Source organism: Natator depressus, chromosome 2 (assembly GCF_965152275.1).
Source record: "Natator depressus isolate rNatDep1 chromosome 2, rNatDep2.hap1, whole genome shotgun sequence".
Lineage (NCBI taxonomy): Eukaryota > Metazoa > Chordata > Testudines > Cheloniidae > Natator > Natator depressus.
Window position 1 is genome coordinate 59,527,747 of NC_134235.1, and position 18,754 is coordinate 59,546,500.

Here is an 18,754-nt window from a genome sequence, read left to right on the forward strand (position 1 = left end):
CTAAACAAATAAATACCTTTCACTGGGACATCCCACGGGGAACCACTAAGCTTAGTGATACTGCATAACAATGACTTGTATGTAATGGGTATGTGTGATGCTTCTTGGAGTACCTAGCGAGGCTCCTCGCTACCAGCTGCCCTTAGCATAAGGAAGCCTTGTTGTACTTGTCAGAGGTCAGCTCCCCAACTCCGCTGACCACAGGCAACACAAGCACGCCCCCTCCAGACTTAAGCAGGCCCTCCTCTCTCTCTCTACAGGTCAGTGATAGGCACACTCCAACCCTCGAACTCTCCAGGTATCCTCCCGGAGCAATGTGTTGCTTCCAAAGGAACACTACACACCAGCTTACCAGTTTCCCTTCAGATCACCGCTCCATTTAACCCACAACACTTACATTTACATTGAAATCAAGCAAACGTTTATTTAACAAAGACTAGACATTAAAATAATAGCAAGTGGAAATACTGGAAACAAATGGTTACACGTAAAATAAAATCATAACATGCCTTCTAGGGCCTAGGCTTAATTAACAACATGCTGTCTTGTCTAATGAAGTTTAGCTAAAGTCTTAGCAGTGTTTTCCAGCCAGGTTGGCTGTGACCCTCCTTTTGCAAGACAGAACACACTGGCAGTTCCTTTCCTCAGGGAAGGATTCCGGGTGTACCTGAGTACCCACAAGTTATACCCCAAAAATCCATTGTCTTTAATCAAACACGATGCCACCTGCTGTGTTTGTTTTTTCCTGCAGATCTTCTCTTATGTGAATTCACAATCTCTTCATTAGCATCAGGCTCAGTAATGTAAAAAGTCTTAAACTATAAGCCAGGGGTCGGCAATCTTTCAGAAGTGGTGTGCCAAGTCTTCATTTATTCACTCTAATTTAAGGTTTTGGCGTGCCAGTAATACATTTTAACATTTTAGAAGGTCTCTTTCTATAAGTCTTTAATATATAACTAAACTATTGTTGTTTGTAAAGTAAATAAGGTTTTTAAAATGATTAAGAAGCTTCATTTAAAATTAAATTAAAACACAGACCCCCCCCGGACGGGTAGCCAGGACCCGGGCAGTGTGAGTGCCACTGAAAATCAGCACGCATGCCATAGGTTGCCTACCCCTGCTGTAAGCCATAAAATATACTTTGACTAGCCAGAAAGATAAGCATCTACTACCCACTGCCTAAACTGAACCTGTTTAAATCACCTTCCGGTGATCTGTCTTAACTCACATACCTGAAGAATGTAGTTTTCAAGACAGACAGATAACTACTTAAATATCATCGATCCATACATCTTGCAATGATTAGGATGACCAATGTGTTACTGGCTGTTAGTAGAGACTTCACATGACATCCTCTGGCTCACTATTATGCAGACATCAGACCCAGGGGATCCCTGTAAGCCCCTGTACACCTTACACGCCCTCTGCCAGTTGGCGCTTCTGGTATTTCTGTTTATAAGGGAGATCTATGGGTGACTGTGTTCCTTAACAACATTCTGTAATCAGGCTTCTTGATCATATCTGAGTTGTTAGCCTGAGTACATAATAATATGTTATGTCCCACTTACGTTAACAAGCCCCCAAAAGTATTCTAACTGCATCAGGTTACAAATGTGTATCCTGTGACTACCGTAGATGTACTCTCAAGTAGTGTTTATGTCCTTTGTGTCTTTCTCATGATGGTCCTGTCTTCCTTTAACAACAATTTTCAATCCCTCCTTTGCTGTGAAACACACAAAGTATGACACTTGTCTCCACTGCCTGTTTCAGCCTCCAGGTTGCGCCTTTCATGCTCAACAACGTAAGTTTGGTATCTGGTGTAGGCCTTGCTAGAGCGCTAAGCACGGCTAACAGTATGAATCAAAGGCAGTGAACTAAAACAGGCCTTGTCAGAATTGTAACATCTAGGTATCACCTAACCAACTAAGCACATTCCTGACCGGAAATGATGGATTAAGAACACACAGACCCCTCATAAAGATAAGGATGAGGATGTTTTGTTCAAACGATAGGGTACAAGGTGGTAACAACATCTGGAATGTAACATGTAACTGGTTTGTAACAATGTATAAAAGGAGAAGTCATAGGAGGGGCATCTTTGTCCTGGCCTAGGGGACGACACTATGGCAAGGGAGACCTTGCCGCAGGTATACCTGCGTTAGCGTATCTGTAACCGTTGAGCCAGGGCACTAGGGCCGAGCCTGGTCGACAATAAACCTCGCCAAGTGGCTTCACCACCAAACCGAGCCTTCTTTTTTTATGAACATCATCAAGGTCTGCTCAATCAGCACGCCACACTCTCTGCCGGTGCGGCTAGCACCAGAGCTCCACGCACTGCACAGGAGCACAGACAACATCAGCGGCACTAATGAGATCTGATAGATGCCCCTACCACTGGCTTTGGGCAGACTGCAGGCTTAGTCCCTATTTTAGTGCAATTAGTATCGCAAACATGCTGAGGCTTTCCAGTAACACAAAAGAACAATGCAGCTCCCCAAAAAGCTGCTTTACTATTAAAATGGCAAGATCCATTAATTATGAATCACTCTTCATGAAGATCATTTTCACTGAGCATATTCTGCTGTAGCACACTTGATTAAAAAAATAAGAACATAAGAATGGCCATACAAGGTCAGACCAAAGGTCCATCCAGCCCAGTATCCTGTCTACCAACAGTGGCCAATGCCAGGTGCCCCAGAGGGAGTGAACCTAACGGGTAATGATCTAGTGATCTCTCTCCTGCCATCCATCTCCACCCTCTGACAAACAGAGGCTAGGGACACCATTCCTTACCCATCCTGGCTAATAGCCATTAATGGACTTAACCTCCATGAATTTATCCAGTTCTCTTTTAAACCCTGTTATAGTCCTAGCCTTCACAACCTCCTCAGGCAAGGAGTTCCACAGGTTGACTGTGCGCTGAGTGAACTACAGTGAACTACAATCATAATTAATTCCATGTTTCTCTCTCTTGTGTGAGTTTATGTGGTTTTGCTGCCTTTCTTGGGGACATACTAAGGTTTTAAAAAAACAACAGAAGTTCCAACAACCTTTTTAGCATTTTGTAACATACTTTGAAACAACATGGAAAGAAGAACTGGAACAAATAAGTTGTCAATGTTTTGCATTATTTTTTGATTTCATAATACTCAGCCAACTAACTTAAGTCTTAAATAAAAGCTACGAGTTCTGTGTAAGCTTGATGTTTGTCTCTTTCACCAACAAAAGTTAATCCAATAGAAGATACTACCTTATACACCTTGTCTCTCTACCTAAAAATATCATTTAAAAGACAACCTTAAAAATATCAGTATTCTTAGTGACTATACATAACAATGCCATTGCTCTTAGTTTCTCAAATATTTCTACAGTATATTGTGATAAAATCACATGCTTAACAGAAGAACCGAGAATAGAAGCATTTACTTTCACCTCTGCAATTTTCCATCATTATAAGCGACTTATCACAACCTGTTACTTTAAACATCTTTGGCTCTGAAAGAGGAGGTTACTAACCTACTGGAGGTTCTTTGAGATGTATGGTCCCTATCTGTATTCCACAGTGGGGTTACGCATGTACACCATACACCTGGAATCAGAGAAATGGAAAGTAGTGTCCTTTGGTCTGTGCATGCGCCCTGGCTAACCTTGTGCCTCCAAGCAAGGTGATAAAGCGTGGGGCAGATCGACTGCCTCTCCAGTTCCTTGTCCACCATGAATCAGAGAAGATCCGAAGCAGAGGGGAAGGAGGGCAGATAGTGGAATACAGATAGGGACCACACATCTCGAAGAACCTTCAGTTACAGGTAAGCAACCTCCTTTTCTTCTTTGAGTGATGATCCCTATTGTATTGCACTATGGGTGACTGACAAGCAGTACCTACGTAGGAGGAGGGTGCGAGGACATGGATGGTAGGGTTGAGCAGAGAACCACTGTCCTGAAGGAGGCATCAGCAGCAGAGTCATGTCTCAGGGCATAATGACTCACAAACGTGTGAATAGAACTCCACATGGCCACTATGCAGATGCCCAGGAGGGGTACATCCTGAAGAGAAGCCTTTGGTTGGGGGAGGTTTGAGAGCTGATAGAAGAGTAGAATGTATCCAGATACCCATTTGGAGATTCTCTTGGTGGAGATGGCATACCTTCTGATGCTCTCTGCTATGGCGACAATCAGTCTCAGAGATTTCCTGATTGGTTTTGTTCTGTGCAGGTAAAAGGCCATGGCTTGTTAAACACCAAGGGAACGGAGTCTTCATTTCGGGAAGAACACAAGTAAGTGAATATATTGGTTAAGATGAAATTCCAAAACTACTTTGGAGATAAATTTGGGGTATAATGCAAAGAAATTATCTTTACAGAATACAGTTTATGGAGAATCTGCCATCATTGCTCCCAGTTCACCAACCCTTCTTGCTGATGTAATAGCTACGAGAAAGGTGGCCTTCATGGACAGGAGGGACATGGAGAAAGTAGCTAAAGGCTCAAAGTAGGCAGGAAAGTCTTTCCAGAATTCATAGTTTAGTAGGTATGTGAAAATTGAGTAACCTCGAGCAGTTGAATGGTATGCACTATCACTGCTAAGTGGACTGATAGGGAGCTGATGTAGACCCGAGGTCTTCGAAGATAGAATATAGTCTAAAATGAGAGAGGAATATCTGTAATCTCTGGTCAGACATATCTTTGTTGTGTCCAAGATGAAAAGCATTTCCACTTAGGTAGGTAACATTTCCTGAGTCTTTTTTGCTATTAGAGATGATGTCTCGTGCAGATGAACATGAATGTTCTAGAGATCACGCCCATCCAAATATCACGCCCTGAGGTGGAGTGGTCATGGATTGGGGTGTTTGATCTTGCCATTGCATTGGGTCAGGAACCCAGGGAATATTGGGAAGATAACTGATGGGCAAAATGACATATGCAGGAGTCTGGGGAACCAGAACTGTCTGGGCCAGAAGGGGGCCTTGTTATATCCTGTCAGATCTTGTGTAGAACTTGTGGCAGGAACAGCATCGGAGAAAGGGCAGAATTGAACTGGTCTGACCAGGTAAGAAGCAAAGCACCGCTCTGGCAGCGGTGACCTAGGGCTCCTCTGGAGCAATATGTGGTGCATTTTCTGTTTGTTTGAGTAGTGAATAGATCTCTGGTTGGGGTGTGCAGCACCATGTTGTGAAGTTTCCATTCATGGGTGAGTGCGAGTGTCTGCTGAAGCAGTCTGTGAGCATATTCTGCTTCCCCAGAAGGCAGGCTGCTGATAGGGTGATGTGATTGCTGATACACCTCATCCTCAGGCTTACCACTTCTGAACACAGGGAGGCAGATCTTCCTCTCTCTTGCTTGTTGATGTAGAAGACAGGTGTTTGTTCTCCAACATTATAAGGACATGGTGAGAACAGATGAATGGGGGAAAAAAACTTGCATGCCCACCATACTAGTTCTTACCTTTGCTTGTTGTATGGTGATTTTGGGATGTGCACAAATGGGGATTATAACAAAACCACAAAATTCATTCTCACTGGTCATCTGCCTAGATATCACATATTGATTAATATTTGAAACTACGTTACCACAAGTAAAAATCTAGTGTACTGTTCCTGTTAAACACAATCCTTGCTCTTTAGCTGGACTTTTAGATTGATTGCAAGTTCTTCTTGAGAACACACACTGTTTTTTGTCTCTAGATGGAGTATCTCCATATCAGCATTATTAGATTTTAAAAAGCTACCTAATGTGACCACTTCCTCTGAGGTTCCCAGGACATCCTCATAGACTTTAAGGTCAGAAGGGACCATCGTGATCATCTAGTCTGACCACCTCTGCACTGCAGGCCACAAAACATCATCCACCCAGTTTTGTAATAGATCCCTAACCGCTGGCTGAGTTACTGAAGTCCTCAAACCATGGTTTTAAGACTTCAACTTACACAGAATTCACCAGTGACACTAGTTTAAACCTGCAAGTGATCCGTACCCCATGGTGCAGAGGAAGGCAAAAAAAAACCCCATGGTCTCTGCCAATCTGACTCGGGGGGAAATTCCTTCCTGACCCCAACTATGGTAATCAGTTAGACCGTGAGCATGTGGGCAAGACCCACCAGCCAGACACTGGGGAAACAATTTTCTGTACTCAGAGCCCTCCCCATCCAGTGTCCCATCACCAGCTGCTGGAGATATTTGCTGCTAGCAGTTGCAGATAGGTTACATGCCATCATACGCAATCTCATCATACCATCCCCTCCATAAACTTACCAAGCTCAGTCTTGAGGCCAGCTAGGTGTTTTGCCCCCATTTGTTCCCTTGGACGGCTGTTCCAGAATTTTCTGGGTTCTCTGTCTTTTATACAGGTACTCTCAATATATTTACATTTGGTACAGCACTGAGCATGCTTTCATCACTTAATTAGTAAATAATAAATAATATCTCCTAGAGTGAGGATAGATTGGGTACAGGCTACTCATAGAATCAAAGAGATGGAAAAGACTAATTAGATCCTGTGCATGCCCCTGCTCATGTCAAATTATATCATGCTCTCCAATATTTATATATTAACACAATGAGTTTGAATGTTTCCTAATGTGAAATTCAGATTTGACAAAAAAATTGACACCCTTCTTCCCCCTTACCCGGAGCCAAAGGCAGTGATTACCCATAGGTTGGGGGTAGGGGGAAATACAGAATAAACAGGGTTTCTTCGCTTCATAAAACAATCTACAGGCATAAAACTTTTATATGTCCTCTATGTCATAGAGAATAAATGTTGAAAGCCTTTTGACCTTTTGGTGACAGGAAAGGGTAATTTGTGGCACCCTTATGCCCAAGTAGCTGAAAAGTATTCCTGCTGACATCTATACTGGCCAGCACCCAAAGGCCCAAACAGGTCAAGGGCTCTGTTATAGTGGGTTCTGTACACAAATTCCAAGAAAACATGGCCCTGTCCTGAGCACTTACAGTCTAATTTGAAACAAGATGTGATAAATTAACATGACAAATAGAGAGGGAAAATGTAATTTCACTTTTACACATAGATATCAAGGGTTTAAAGAAGCACATACTCAATTGTAACCCTAATGTGCCTCACAAATATTCCTCTATATAGAATCCTCTAAGATATCAAGTGGAGGCATATCATTTTAAAGAACAATGCTGATAGTCATCTGCAGTAATAAGTGATGCATGAAAAGTAGAAACATCTTGTATCTAATCTACGCAGCTTAAAATAGTAATTGCATGCGCATCTTTATTTAACCCTTTTGAGCCAGAAATCAAGAATCCCCAAGTTTCGCATTCATGCAAAATACATTAACACTGATGGAAGGAGCTCTTGACCTGCTGATTTCAAGATTGAGACTTTTTAGTACTACATCCGTTCAGCATGGATGACCTGTAGTTCTAAACTGAAGCTGCTGAAAAAATTGTTCTGTTTCTTGCATAATGGGTGAAGACCTCTATCTATGATTATAAAGCATTTGCTTAAGAATTGTCATCTTGCCCTCCCCTTGCCAAAGAACTGTGCTACAGAATCTAAGCCAGGGGTCTCAAACTCAATTTACCTTAGGGCCAGTGCCAATAATGTCACTGAAGATGGTGTTCAGAAAAGAAAATGTTTATATTGTATTTTTTATTTCAAATTTCTTAGAAATAATAAAACTGTCATATAAGTTTATACAATTCTTTGCCTGCCAGAGAGTTTTTAGTGTTTGTCAGACACCTGGCAACGCGTCAGTTCTGTCAGTTTGTTGATGTTTGGCCTCAGTGACTGAGCAGTTGAAACCTTCAGGATTGCAGCAAGGTGTGGATCAGATAGTTGTGTTCAGTATTTTGACTTCTTTATGTTCATTGTGGAAAAAAGTTTCTCACAAATGTAAGTACTGCCAAAAAAGGACATTATTTTTCTGAAGGTTTTGCAAAGATTTGGGAAAGATGATGGTAGCTGTCTGAAGAACTCTGACATCCTCGGTTTCTCTGAATTTAGTCTTTAAAGATGTGTTGCACTGCATATCAATGAGTTCCATTTGTAAATCACATTGTGCTGTTTCCACATCAACAGAAAATGGATTAGCAAACATATCGAAGCTTCCTTTGTGCTTTCTGAAATCTGCAAACTGCTGATCAAATCCTTGCAAAAGCAGGTCAAGCTTAGTAGTGTATTCAGAACCACGGAACTGTATTTCAGAGTCAAGCTCTTCCACAAGTGACTTGCATGCTGGGAAATGAGTGACATTTCCCTGAGAAATCTGATTTTTCCACAAATTTAGTTTAGTTGTGAATACTATCACATTATCATACACTGCTGTCACCAGCTTGCCTGGACCTCACAGCTTCAGGTTTAGGATATTCAGATCTTGTGTTATGTCAACAAGGAAAGCAAGATCTGTCATCCATTTGTGATCTTCAAATTGTGATACAGGCATTTTAATTTCTTCCATGAATGTTTTCACTTCTGTTTTCAATTCAAAGAATCTCTTTAAAGTAGAACCCCTGTTTATCCAGTGCACCTCAGTGAACTATGTACCAAAGACATAGGGAAGGGTAGGAGAGACGTCTTGGAGGCCAAATTTAGGCTGCTAGGAAAGAGACTGAAATCCAGGACATCTATGGTGGCATTCTCAGAAATGCTTCCAGTTCTACATAGGCAGGCAGCGCTTCAGAGTCTCAATGCGTGAATGAGACGATGGTGTAGAGAGGAGAGATTTAGATTTATTTGGAACTGGGGAAACTTTTGGGATGCGAGAGCCTATACAGGAGGGATGGGCTCCACCTAAACGAAAGTGGATCCAGACTGCTGGCACTTAACATTAAAAAGGTTGCAGAGCAGTTTTTAAACTAAGAGATGGGGGAAAGCCAATTGCTGCTGAGGCGCACGTGGATCGGACAGAGACTTCTCTTAGAGGAGAGTGTATTGATAGAGATTTTCTAGGTTTTACTCAGGGAGAGAGGATGGAAGAGGATAAAGTATGGGTCAGACCAGACAAGAAACATTCACATAAAGAATCTGACACATCAGAAAAGGGCAGACAAACAGTGACAAGTTTTTAAAATGCTTATACACAAATGCTAGAAGTCTAAATAATAAGATGGGTGAACTAGAGTGCCTTGTGTTAAAGGAGGATATTGATATAATAGGCATCACAGAAACCTGGTGGAGTGAGGACAATCCATGGGACACAATCATTCTGGGGTACAAAATATATCAGAAGGACAGAACAGGTTGTGCGGGGGGGGGGGGGGAGGGCCACTATATGTGAAAGAAAGTGTAGAATCAAATGAAATAAAAATCTTAAATGAATCCACATGTTCCATAGAATCTCTATGGATAGTAATTCCATGCTCTAATAAGAATATAACAGTAGGGATCTATTATCGACCACCTGACCAGGACAGTGCTTAGATGAAATTCTAAGGGAGATTAGAGAGGCTATCAAAATAAAAAACTCAGTAATAGTGGGGGATTTTAATTATCCCAATATTGACTGGGTACATGTCACCTCAGGATGAAATGTAGAGACAAAATTTCTTGATACATTAAATGACTGCTTCTTGGAGCAGATGGTACAGGAACCCACAAGGGGAGAGGCAACTCTCGATCTAGTCTTCAGTGGAGCGCAGGATCTGGTCCAAGAGGTAACTATAACAGGACCACTTGGAAATAGTGACCATAATATAACAACATTTAACATTCCTGTGGTGGGAAGAACACCTCAACAGCCCAACACCGTGGCATTTAATTTCAGAAAGGGGAACTATGCAAAAATGAGTAGGTTAGTTAAACAGAAATTCAAAGGTACAGTGACTAGAGTGAAATCCCTGCAAGCTGCGTGGACACTTTTCAAAGACACCATAATAGAGGCTCAACTTAAATGTATACCCCAAATTAAAAAACACAGAAAAAGAACTAAAAAAGAGCCACCATGGCTTAACAACCATGTCAAAGAAGCAGGAAAGATAAAAAGGCATCTTTTAAAAAGCGGAAATCAAATCCTAGTGAAGTAAATAGAAAGGAGCATAAACACTGCCAAATTAAATGTAAAAATGTAATAAGAAAAGCCAAAAAGGAGTTTGAAGAACAACTAGCCAAAAACTCAAAAGGTAATAACAAAATGTTTTTTAAGTACATCAGAAGCAGGAAGCCTGCTAAACAACCAGTGGGGCCCCTGGACGATCGAGATACTAAAGGAGCGCTTAAAGACGATAAAGTCATCGCAGAGAAACTAAATGAATTCTTTGCTTCAGTCTTCATGGCTGAGGATGTTAGGGAGATTCCCAGACCTGAGCCATCTTTTGTAGGTGACAAATCTGAGGAACTGTCACAGACTGAAGTGTCACTAGAGGAGGTTTTGGAATTAATTGAGAAACTTACCAGTAACAAGTCACCGGGACCAGATGGCATTCACCCAAGAGTAGAACTCAAATGTGAAATTGCAGAACTATGGTTTGTAACCTGTCCTTTAAATCAGCTACTGTACCCAATGACTGGAAGATAGCTAATGTAATGTCAATATTTAAGAAGGGCTCTAGAGGTGATCCTGGCAATTACAGACCGGTAAGTCTAACGTCAATACCGGGCAAATTAGTTGAAACAATAGTAAAGAATAAAATTGTCAGACACATAGAAGAACATAAATTGTTGCGCAAAAGTCAACGTGGTTTCTGTAAAGGGAGATCATGTCTCACTAATTTAGAGTTCTTTGAGGGGGTCAACAAACATGTGGACAAGGGGGATCCAGTGGACATAGTGTACTTAGATTTCCAGAAAGCCTTTGACAAGGTCCCTCACCAAAGGTGCTTATGTAAATTAAGTTGTTATGGGATAAGAGGGAAGATCCTTTCATGGATTGAGAACTGGTTAAAAGACAGGGAACAAAGGGTAGGAATAAATGGTAAATTTTCAGAATGGAGAGGGGTAACTAGTGGTGTTCCCCAAGGGTCAGTCCTAGGAGCAATCCTATTCAACTTATTCGTAAATGATCGGGAGAAAGGGGTAAACAGTGAGGTGGCAAAGTTTGCAGATGATACTAAACTGCTCAAGATAGTTAAGACCAAAGCAGACTGTGAAGAACTTCAAAAAGATCTCACAAAACTAAGTGATTGGGCAACAAAATGGCAAATGAAATTTAATGTGGATAAATGTAAAGTAATGCACATTGGAAAAAATAACCCCAACTATACATACAATATAACGGGGGCTAATTTAGCTATAATTAATCAAGAGAAAGATCTTGGAGTCATCCTGGATAGTTCTCTGAAGATGTCCACGCAGTGTGCAGCGGTAGTCAAAAAAGCAAACGGGATGTTAGGAATCATTAAAAAAGGGACAGAGAATAAGACGGAGAATATCTTATTGCCCTTATATAAATCCATGGTACGCCCACATCTTGAATACCGCATACAGATGTGGTCCCCTCATCTTAAAAAAAGATATACTGGCATTAGAAAAGGTTCAGAAAAGGACAACTAAAATGATTACGGGTTTGGAACAGGTCCCATATGAGGAGAGATTAAAGAGGCTAGGACTTTTCAGCTTGGAAAAGAGGAGACGAAGGGGGGATATGACAGAGGTATATAAAATCATGAGTGGTGTGGAGAAAGTAAATAAGGAAAAGTTATTTACTTGTTCCCATAATACAAGAACTAGGGGCCACCAAATGAAATTAATAGGTAGCAGGTTTAAAACAAATAAAAGGAAGTTCTTCTTCACTCAGCACACAGTCAACCTGTTGAACTCCTTGCCTGAGGAGGTTGTGAAGGCTAGGACTATAACAGGGTTTAAAAGAGAACTGGATAAATTCATGGAGGTGAAGTCCATTAATGGCTATTAGCCAGGATGGGTAAGGAATGGTGTCCCTAGCCTCTGTTTGTCAGACGGTGGAGATGGATGGCAGGAGAGAGATCACTAGATGATTACATATTAGATTCACGCCCTCTGGGGCACCTGGCATTGGTCACTGTTGGTAGACAGGATACTGGGCTGGATGGACCCGTGGTCTGACCCAGTATGGCCTTTCTTATGTTCTTAAGTCACCATATTTAGATTCACTTTCCTCCAAGAAAGCACAAAACTGTCTGCGCTGCAAGCCCCTTGAACGAACGTAATTCACACATTTCACAACTGACATGACTGTCAGATTTCAAAGATTTACTGCACAGTGCTTGTTGGTGAATGATGCAGTGTAACGCTATTGGTTGCTCAGCGTTTTGCTCGGCCATCTTTCTTTGTACTAGTGCTACCAATCCGTTTTTCTGACCAATCATTGTTGGGGCCCTGTCAATGGTTAAGCCTGCTAACATATGCCATGGCAGACCGCGTTGTTCCAGTGCTTCTGTGGGGCAGTGAAAAATTTCACTGGCCATTGTTGACAAGCTGAGCAGTTCTTCAGTTACTGCAAAAGTTTTCACCAACGCCTCTCACAAATATGGCAAGCTGCGTACTGTCAACCAAATCGGTACTCTCATCAATTGCAACTGAATATGCACGGAAAGCTGTGCTTTTCTCGTTGAGCTGCCCATCAATATCTTTAGAGAGCTCAAGACTATGCTCTGCTACTATATTTGGAGATAGGCTGTTATTGCTGAAAACATCTCTTATCAGGACATTCGATGTCACTGACTTTAATAAAGCATTGTTTAATAAATTCACCATCAGTAAATGGCTTCCCACACTTGGCAATCATTTCACTCATGACATAACTTGCCAAAACCGCTGACTCTGACTCTTTTCTCGCTTTCTGAAAAAGCTGCTGCTTCGCTAATTCTTTTTTCAATTGTAAGACCATCTTCTCTCTCTCCTCCCTGATATTTATCATATTGCTGTGCACGTTTCGTTGTGTAATGTCGTTTGATATTGTAGTCTTTTAAAACAGCAACTTTGTCTTTGCAGATCAAGCATAAGGCAGTCTGTTCGTACTCAGTGACAAAATAATCAACAGTCCACTTATCTTGGAATTGGCGGTGTTCGTCATCAATTTAAATCTTCAGGATTCCAGCAAGGTGTGCATCAGATAGTTGTGTTCAGAATTGTGACTTGTTACATTGTAGAAAAAAAGTGACGATGCCTCCATGGCTGACTCTGCCCAGCGACTAGTGATGGTATCTCTGTCCCTCTCCCCCAGCCAAAGGGAGCTGCAGGGGGCAGCGCCTGCAGTAGACAGAGCGAGTAGTGTGGCTGCATAGATCTTGGCTCCGCCAGCAACAGCAGGAATTGAACCGCATGCAGGGAGTGAGCTGCCCGAGGTGAATGTTCCCCAGGCCACAGACCTCAAAAGTTTTATGAATGACATGTTGCTGAGTGCAACCCCTGGGAGGGTCCGAACAGCAGCAGGATGGAGCAACATTGTGGGGAGGGGCATGTGAATCTCTCCTGCCCGTTCCCCTCCCCACCTCAGCTGGCAGCCACGAGGGCCGGATGAAAGAACTTTCTAAAAAGTTTCCGTGGGCCGCAGTGGGGCGGTCTGTGGGCCACAAACATACACATGTATACATATTTTAATCATCCTAGTTTTGAAGATCTATCTTACAAATATAAATCAAGCACAAGCCAACGGAGATGCATGAAAGAATAGCTCAGAACAGCCTCATTCACCTCAAGAGATTACTATGGTCTGGTCTACCAAAAAAATTAGGTCACTATAACTATGTTGCTCAGGAGTGTGAAAAATCCACCCCACTGAGTGATGCAGTTAAACCAACCTAACCTCCAGTAGATAGCGCTAACTCGACAGGGAGGCAGATTACTTTCAAGTGTCCCTCCTAACAGCATAGGTATCATCCTTAAGCACTACAGCGGTGCACATCTGCAGTGGCTGATTTTTTTTTACTATGAAATCTAACAAAAGAATATTTATCTATCAATATTATGTATTTCACCAGGGCCATCCCTAGCTATTTTGGTGCCCTAGGGGCCCCAGGCCTCCACAGGGGGGAATGAGGGTGCTGGCCCCAGGCCTCCACGGGTGGGAGCCGGGGGTGGGGGGCCGTGTGGGGCTGGCCCCAGGCCTTCGCAGGGGCAGGGAGGAGGCTGGCCACTTCCTGCAGGAAGTGGAATGACCCGGCTCCAGCTTGCTCTGCTCCCCTGGCTCCCAGCCGCACCGCCGGCGAGTGCTGGCTGGCGGTTCCCCCCTGCCCCCAAGCCTGGGAGCCAGGGGAGTGGAGCAGGCTGGGGCCGGGTCATTCCACTTCCCGCAGGAAGTGGCCATCCCCCCTCTTCCCCCCCCGTCCCCCGTGGAGGCCTGGGGCCAGCCCCCCTCGCTCCCGCCTGCCGAGGCCTAGGGCCCCAGGCTGCTCTGCTCCCCTGGCTCCCAGGCTTGGGGGGAGGGGGGAACCACCCCCCAGCACTAGCCGGCAGCGCGGCTGGGAGCCAGGGGGGCGGAGCAGGCTGGGGCCGGGTCACTCCACTTACCATGAGGTGAGTGCAGGGTCGGGCCTGGCTGCAATCTTCAGGGGAGTGGGGTCTGGGGAAGAGCCAGAGCAGGAGCTAGAGCAGCACGCAGCTGTGCAGGGCACCAGGAAATTTGGTGCCCCAAATTTCCTGGTGCCCTACGCAGCTGCGTGCTTTGCATATGGGTAAGGATGGCCCTGTATTTCACTGCTGATCATTTTACCAGAAACATCCAGATAATGTGCTTATCCCACAATCTCAAATTGCCTCCCATCCCTCCCTAGGTGCCAAAAGTCCCATTGTCCACTACCAACTTGCCAAAACATCCAAGTTCTCCTGGACAATTTCAATACAAATATCTGATGTACTGAAAGTTTAAAATGTGGGAAGAGCATAAAATAAATGGAATTTGATAACAAAATTAGCAGTAATATTTAACTCATTTTAAAACTTCAATTCTTAATAAAAATGAAGCTTATGGAGAATTCTCATTCAGTGGCATCACAATGCTGGAGAATCTGGAGACAATGTAATGGAATTTAGGTCCAGTTAGAGATGTGGCTTGTATAAAGGACCATGCTAACATTCAGTCAGGGGAATCAATTTAGACTGAACGCCTTGTTAACCTTAATTAGTACAGTAATACATATAACAGAGAATGGATTCAGGCTATTCTGTTTCCATTTCATTTCCATTTCCAACTTCAACTACCAAAGTACTGTTTGACTGAAGGACAAGTAAGAATTCTTACACTATGTCTAAAATAAAACTGCAAGCTATTATGACACATTAAGGTCTGACAATGATTACAATAACAATAGTAGTATGTAGTACAGCATTGATGAAAAGCAAAGCACAGAAAGGAGGACAAAAAGGAGTAAGCGATTACATTAACATCCGCTTTTTAAGTTAGAGAGGACTTTCCCAACACACATAATTAGGGCTGACAATTACCAATTCCACTGGAAAAGTCTACTGGTTTGAGACTTTTAAAATAGCAGCATAATCATTTTGTTTGAGAAGAATACCACCATATCAAATGTCATGTTGAACATAAACATAAATACTGCTAAATATAGAGGCATAAACTCACCAATGAAAGCACTCTCAGACTCCAATAGTGAATTTTTCAAGAATTCACTGGATTCATTTCTGAACTAAAAAAGTAAAACAGAAGACACTCAGTTCAGCTGTACTAGTGTCTGGGTGGTTTTTTGGGGTTTTTTTTTTTGCGCTTTTTGCTTGCTGGTTTGTTTATTAGTATTCTAGTGGTTTTGAAGAGTGCCAGATTGACAGAAATTAGAGAAACAAGATGGGTGAACTATCTTTTATTTATTTATCTTTTATTGGACCAACTTTTGTTGCTAAGAGATACAAGCTTTTGAGCTACACAGAGCGGCTAACGGGAGTTTTGTGATAGATTTCTCCAGGTGAAGGAGGAGAAATTATGTGACCCTTGGGGTAAGTTTGTAGTCTGTTGTGTGGGTGTGTGTTTGTTGTGGTGTGCTTGCTGCTGGACTGAAATATACCATGTGGTCTATTCGTTTGGGGACGGTGTGTTGACCATGTGGGTGCTGAGCCTAGCGGCCCGCTAGACAAGGCTGAGAGCATCTTAACGATGCTTTGATCTCTAAGCCCTTTAGCACCCATCAGCCCTTAACCAGGGGGCGGGGCTACTCAGGAAGACCAGAACTTTAAAAAGCCTGCTCCTAAGCGACCAAAGGAGCTAGCAAAGAGGAGCGGCTAACAGGCGTTTTGTAAAGGAGTTGAGAGCAGGAGTGGGAGAGTGGGGGGCTAGATACATGTAACATTCCTTAAACTTCTTTAAACTTAAGCCACACAAAAAAACTGATAAAAACAAAACCTCAACAAAGGAACTAACTTCAGGAGTAAAAAGATAATGTAGGCAGAAGTCCAGCAACAGAATGGGGGCTAACCAGTTTATTACACCCAATGCAGCACGTATGATTACCTGCCCTATGGGCAGGTGGTGTATGTGTGCATTTGGTGCAAGGAGCTCCTGGTCCTCAGAGACTGTGTATGGGCTTTGGAGGCCAGGGTGTCTGAGCTGAAGGAGCTAAGGGAGACAGAGAGGTACACAGATGAGACTTTCCAAGACACAGTAGAATGGTCCCGCCTCTGTGCTGTTGAGGAGGATGAAAGCCTCAGGGAAGGAGAACATCCAACTGGAGCAGAGGGAAACGATCCCATAATTGGGACCCTCCTTCCAGATGATGTTGTGATACCCTCTTGCACTGAGGATACCTCTCCGGGGGACATATTAGGAAAAGAGAGGTATTGGTAAAGGGCAATTCAATCATTAGAAACATAGATAGCTGGGTTTGCGATGACCGGGAGAACTGCATGGTGACTTGCCTGCCTGGTGCGAAGGTTGTGGATCTCTCGAGATATCTCGACAGACTTGTGTGTAGTGCTGGAGAGGGGCCGGTGGTCGTGGTACATGTAGGTACCAATGCCATGCAGAGGGATAGGAGAGAGGTCCTGGAGGCCAAATTTAGGCTGCTAGGTAAGAGATTGAAGTCCAGGATCGCCACGATAGCATTCTCTGAAATGCTTCCAGTTCCATGTGCAGGGCCAGTTAGACAGGCAGAACTGCAGATTCTCAATGCGTGGATGAGGCAATGGTGTAGGGAGGAGGGGTTTAGTTTTATTAGGAACTGGAGAAACTTTTGGGAAAGGGGGAGCCTATACAGGAAGGATGGGCTCCATCTAAACCAAAATGGAACCAGATTGCTGGTGCTTAAAAGTAAAAAGGTTGTAAAGCAGATTTTAAACTAAGGGCTGGGGGAAAACTGACAGGTACAGAGGAGCATGTGGTTCGGACATCCCTTAGGGGAGGATGTATTAATGGAGATTCCCTATGTCCTAAGAAAGAGAAGACGATGAAAGATGATAAAATACAGGTAGGATCTGATGAGAAACTGTCAAATGAAAAAAAGTCTCATTCAATGATATCATGTAATGGGAGACAGCTAAAAAGTGACATGCTTTTAAAGTGCTTCTATACCAATGCTAGAAGTCTAAATAATAAGATGGGTGAACTAGAGGGCCTCATATTAAATGAGGATATTGATATCATTGATATCACAGAAGCTTGGTGGAATGAGGATAATCAATGGGACACAGTAATACCAGGGTACAAAATATATGGGAAGGACAAAACAGGTCATGTTGGTTGGGGAGTGGCACTATATGTGAAAAGAAAGCATAGAATCAAATGAAGTAAAAATCTTAAATGAACCAAACAGTACCATAGAATAGTAATTCCATACTCGAATAATAATGTAGCAGTAGGGATATATTACTGGCCACCTGACCAGGATGGTGATAGTGACTGTGAAATGCTCAGGGAGATTAGACAGGCTATTAAAATAAAAAACCCAATAATAATGGGGGATTTCAACTATCCCCATACTGACTGGGTACATATCACCTCAGGACGGGATGGAGATATAAAGTTTGTTGACACCTTAAATAACTGCTTCTTGAAGCAGCTAGTCCTTGAACCCACAAGAAGAGAGGCAATTCTTGATTTAGACCTAAGCGGAGCACAGGATCAAAGTCCAAGTGGTGAATATAGCTGGACCGCTTGGTAATAGTGACCACAATATAATTAAATTTAAAATCCCTGTGACGGGAAAAACACCACAGCGGCCCAACACTGTAGCATTTAATTTCAGAGAGGGGAATTACACAAAAATGAGGTGGTTAGTTAAACAGAAATTAAAAGGTACAGCACCAAAAGTAAAATCCTTGCAAACTGCATGGAAACTTTTAAAAGACGCCATAATAGAGGCTCAACTTAAATATATATCCCAAATTAAAAAACATAGTAAGAGAACCAAAAAAGAGCCACTGTGGCGAAACAACAAAGTAAAAGAAGTAGTGAGAGGCAAAAAGGCATCCTTTAAAAAGTGAAAGTTAAATCCTAATGAGGAAAATAGAAAGGAGCATAAACTCTGGCAAATGAAGTGTAAAAATATAATTAGGAAGGCCAAAAAAAGAATTTGAAGAACAGCTAGCCAAAGACTCAAAAAGTAATAGCAAAATTTTGTTTAAGTACATCAGAAGCAGAAAGCCTGCTAAACCAGAGGGGCCACTGGACGATCAAGATGCTAAAGCAGCACTCAAGGAAGATAAGGGCATTGCAGAGAAACTAAAGGAATTCCTTGCATCAGTCTTCACGGTTGAGAATGTGAGGGAGATTCCGAAACCTGAGCCATTCTTTTTAGATGACAAATCTGAGGAACTGTCCCAGATTGAAGTGTCATTAGAAGAGGTTCTGGAACAAACTGATAAACTAAACAGTACTAAGTCACCAGCACCAGATGGTATTCACCCAAGAGTTCTGAAGGAACTCAAAT

General features: G+C 42.7%; 1 protein-coding gene across 7 annotated transcripts in view; it reads right to left on the minus strand.

The window, feature by feature from the left end:
* CSPP1 (centrosome and spindle pole associated protein 1) overlaps window positions 1-18,754 on the minus strand; it is a 178,089-nt gene that overhangs the window by 17,458 nt on the left and 141,877 nt on the right. For all 7 annotated transcript variants that reach the window (XM_074944276.1, XM_074944277.1, XM_074944275.1 and 4 more), the window contains one exon: window positions 15,463-15,526. In XM_074944276.1, the coding sequence (XP_074800377.1) occupies window positions 15,463-15,526 (64 nt within the window). The remainder of the gene's footprint in view (window positions 1-15,462; window positions 15,527-18,754) is intronic.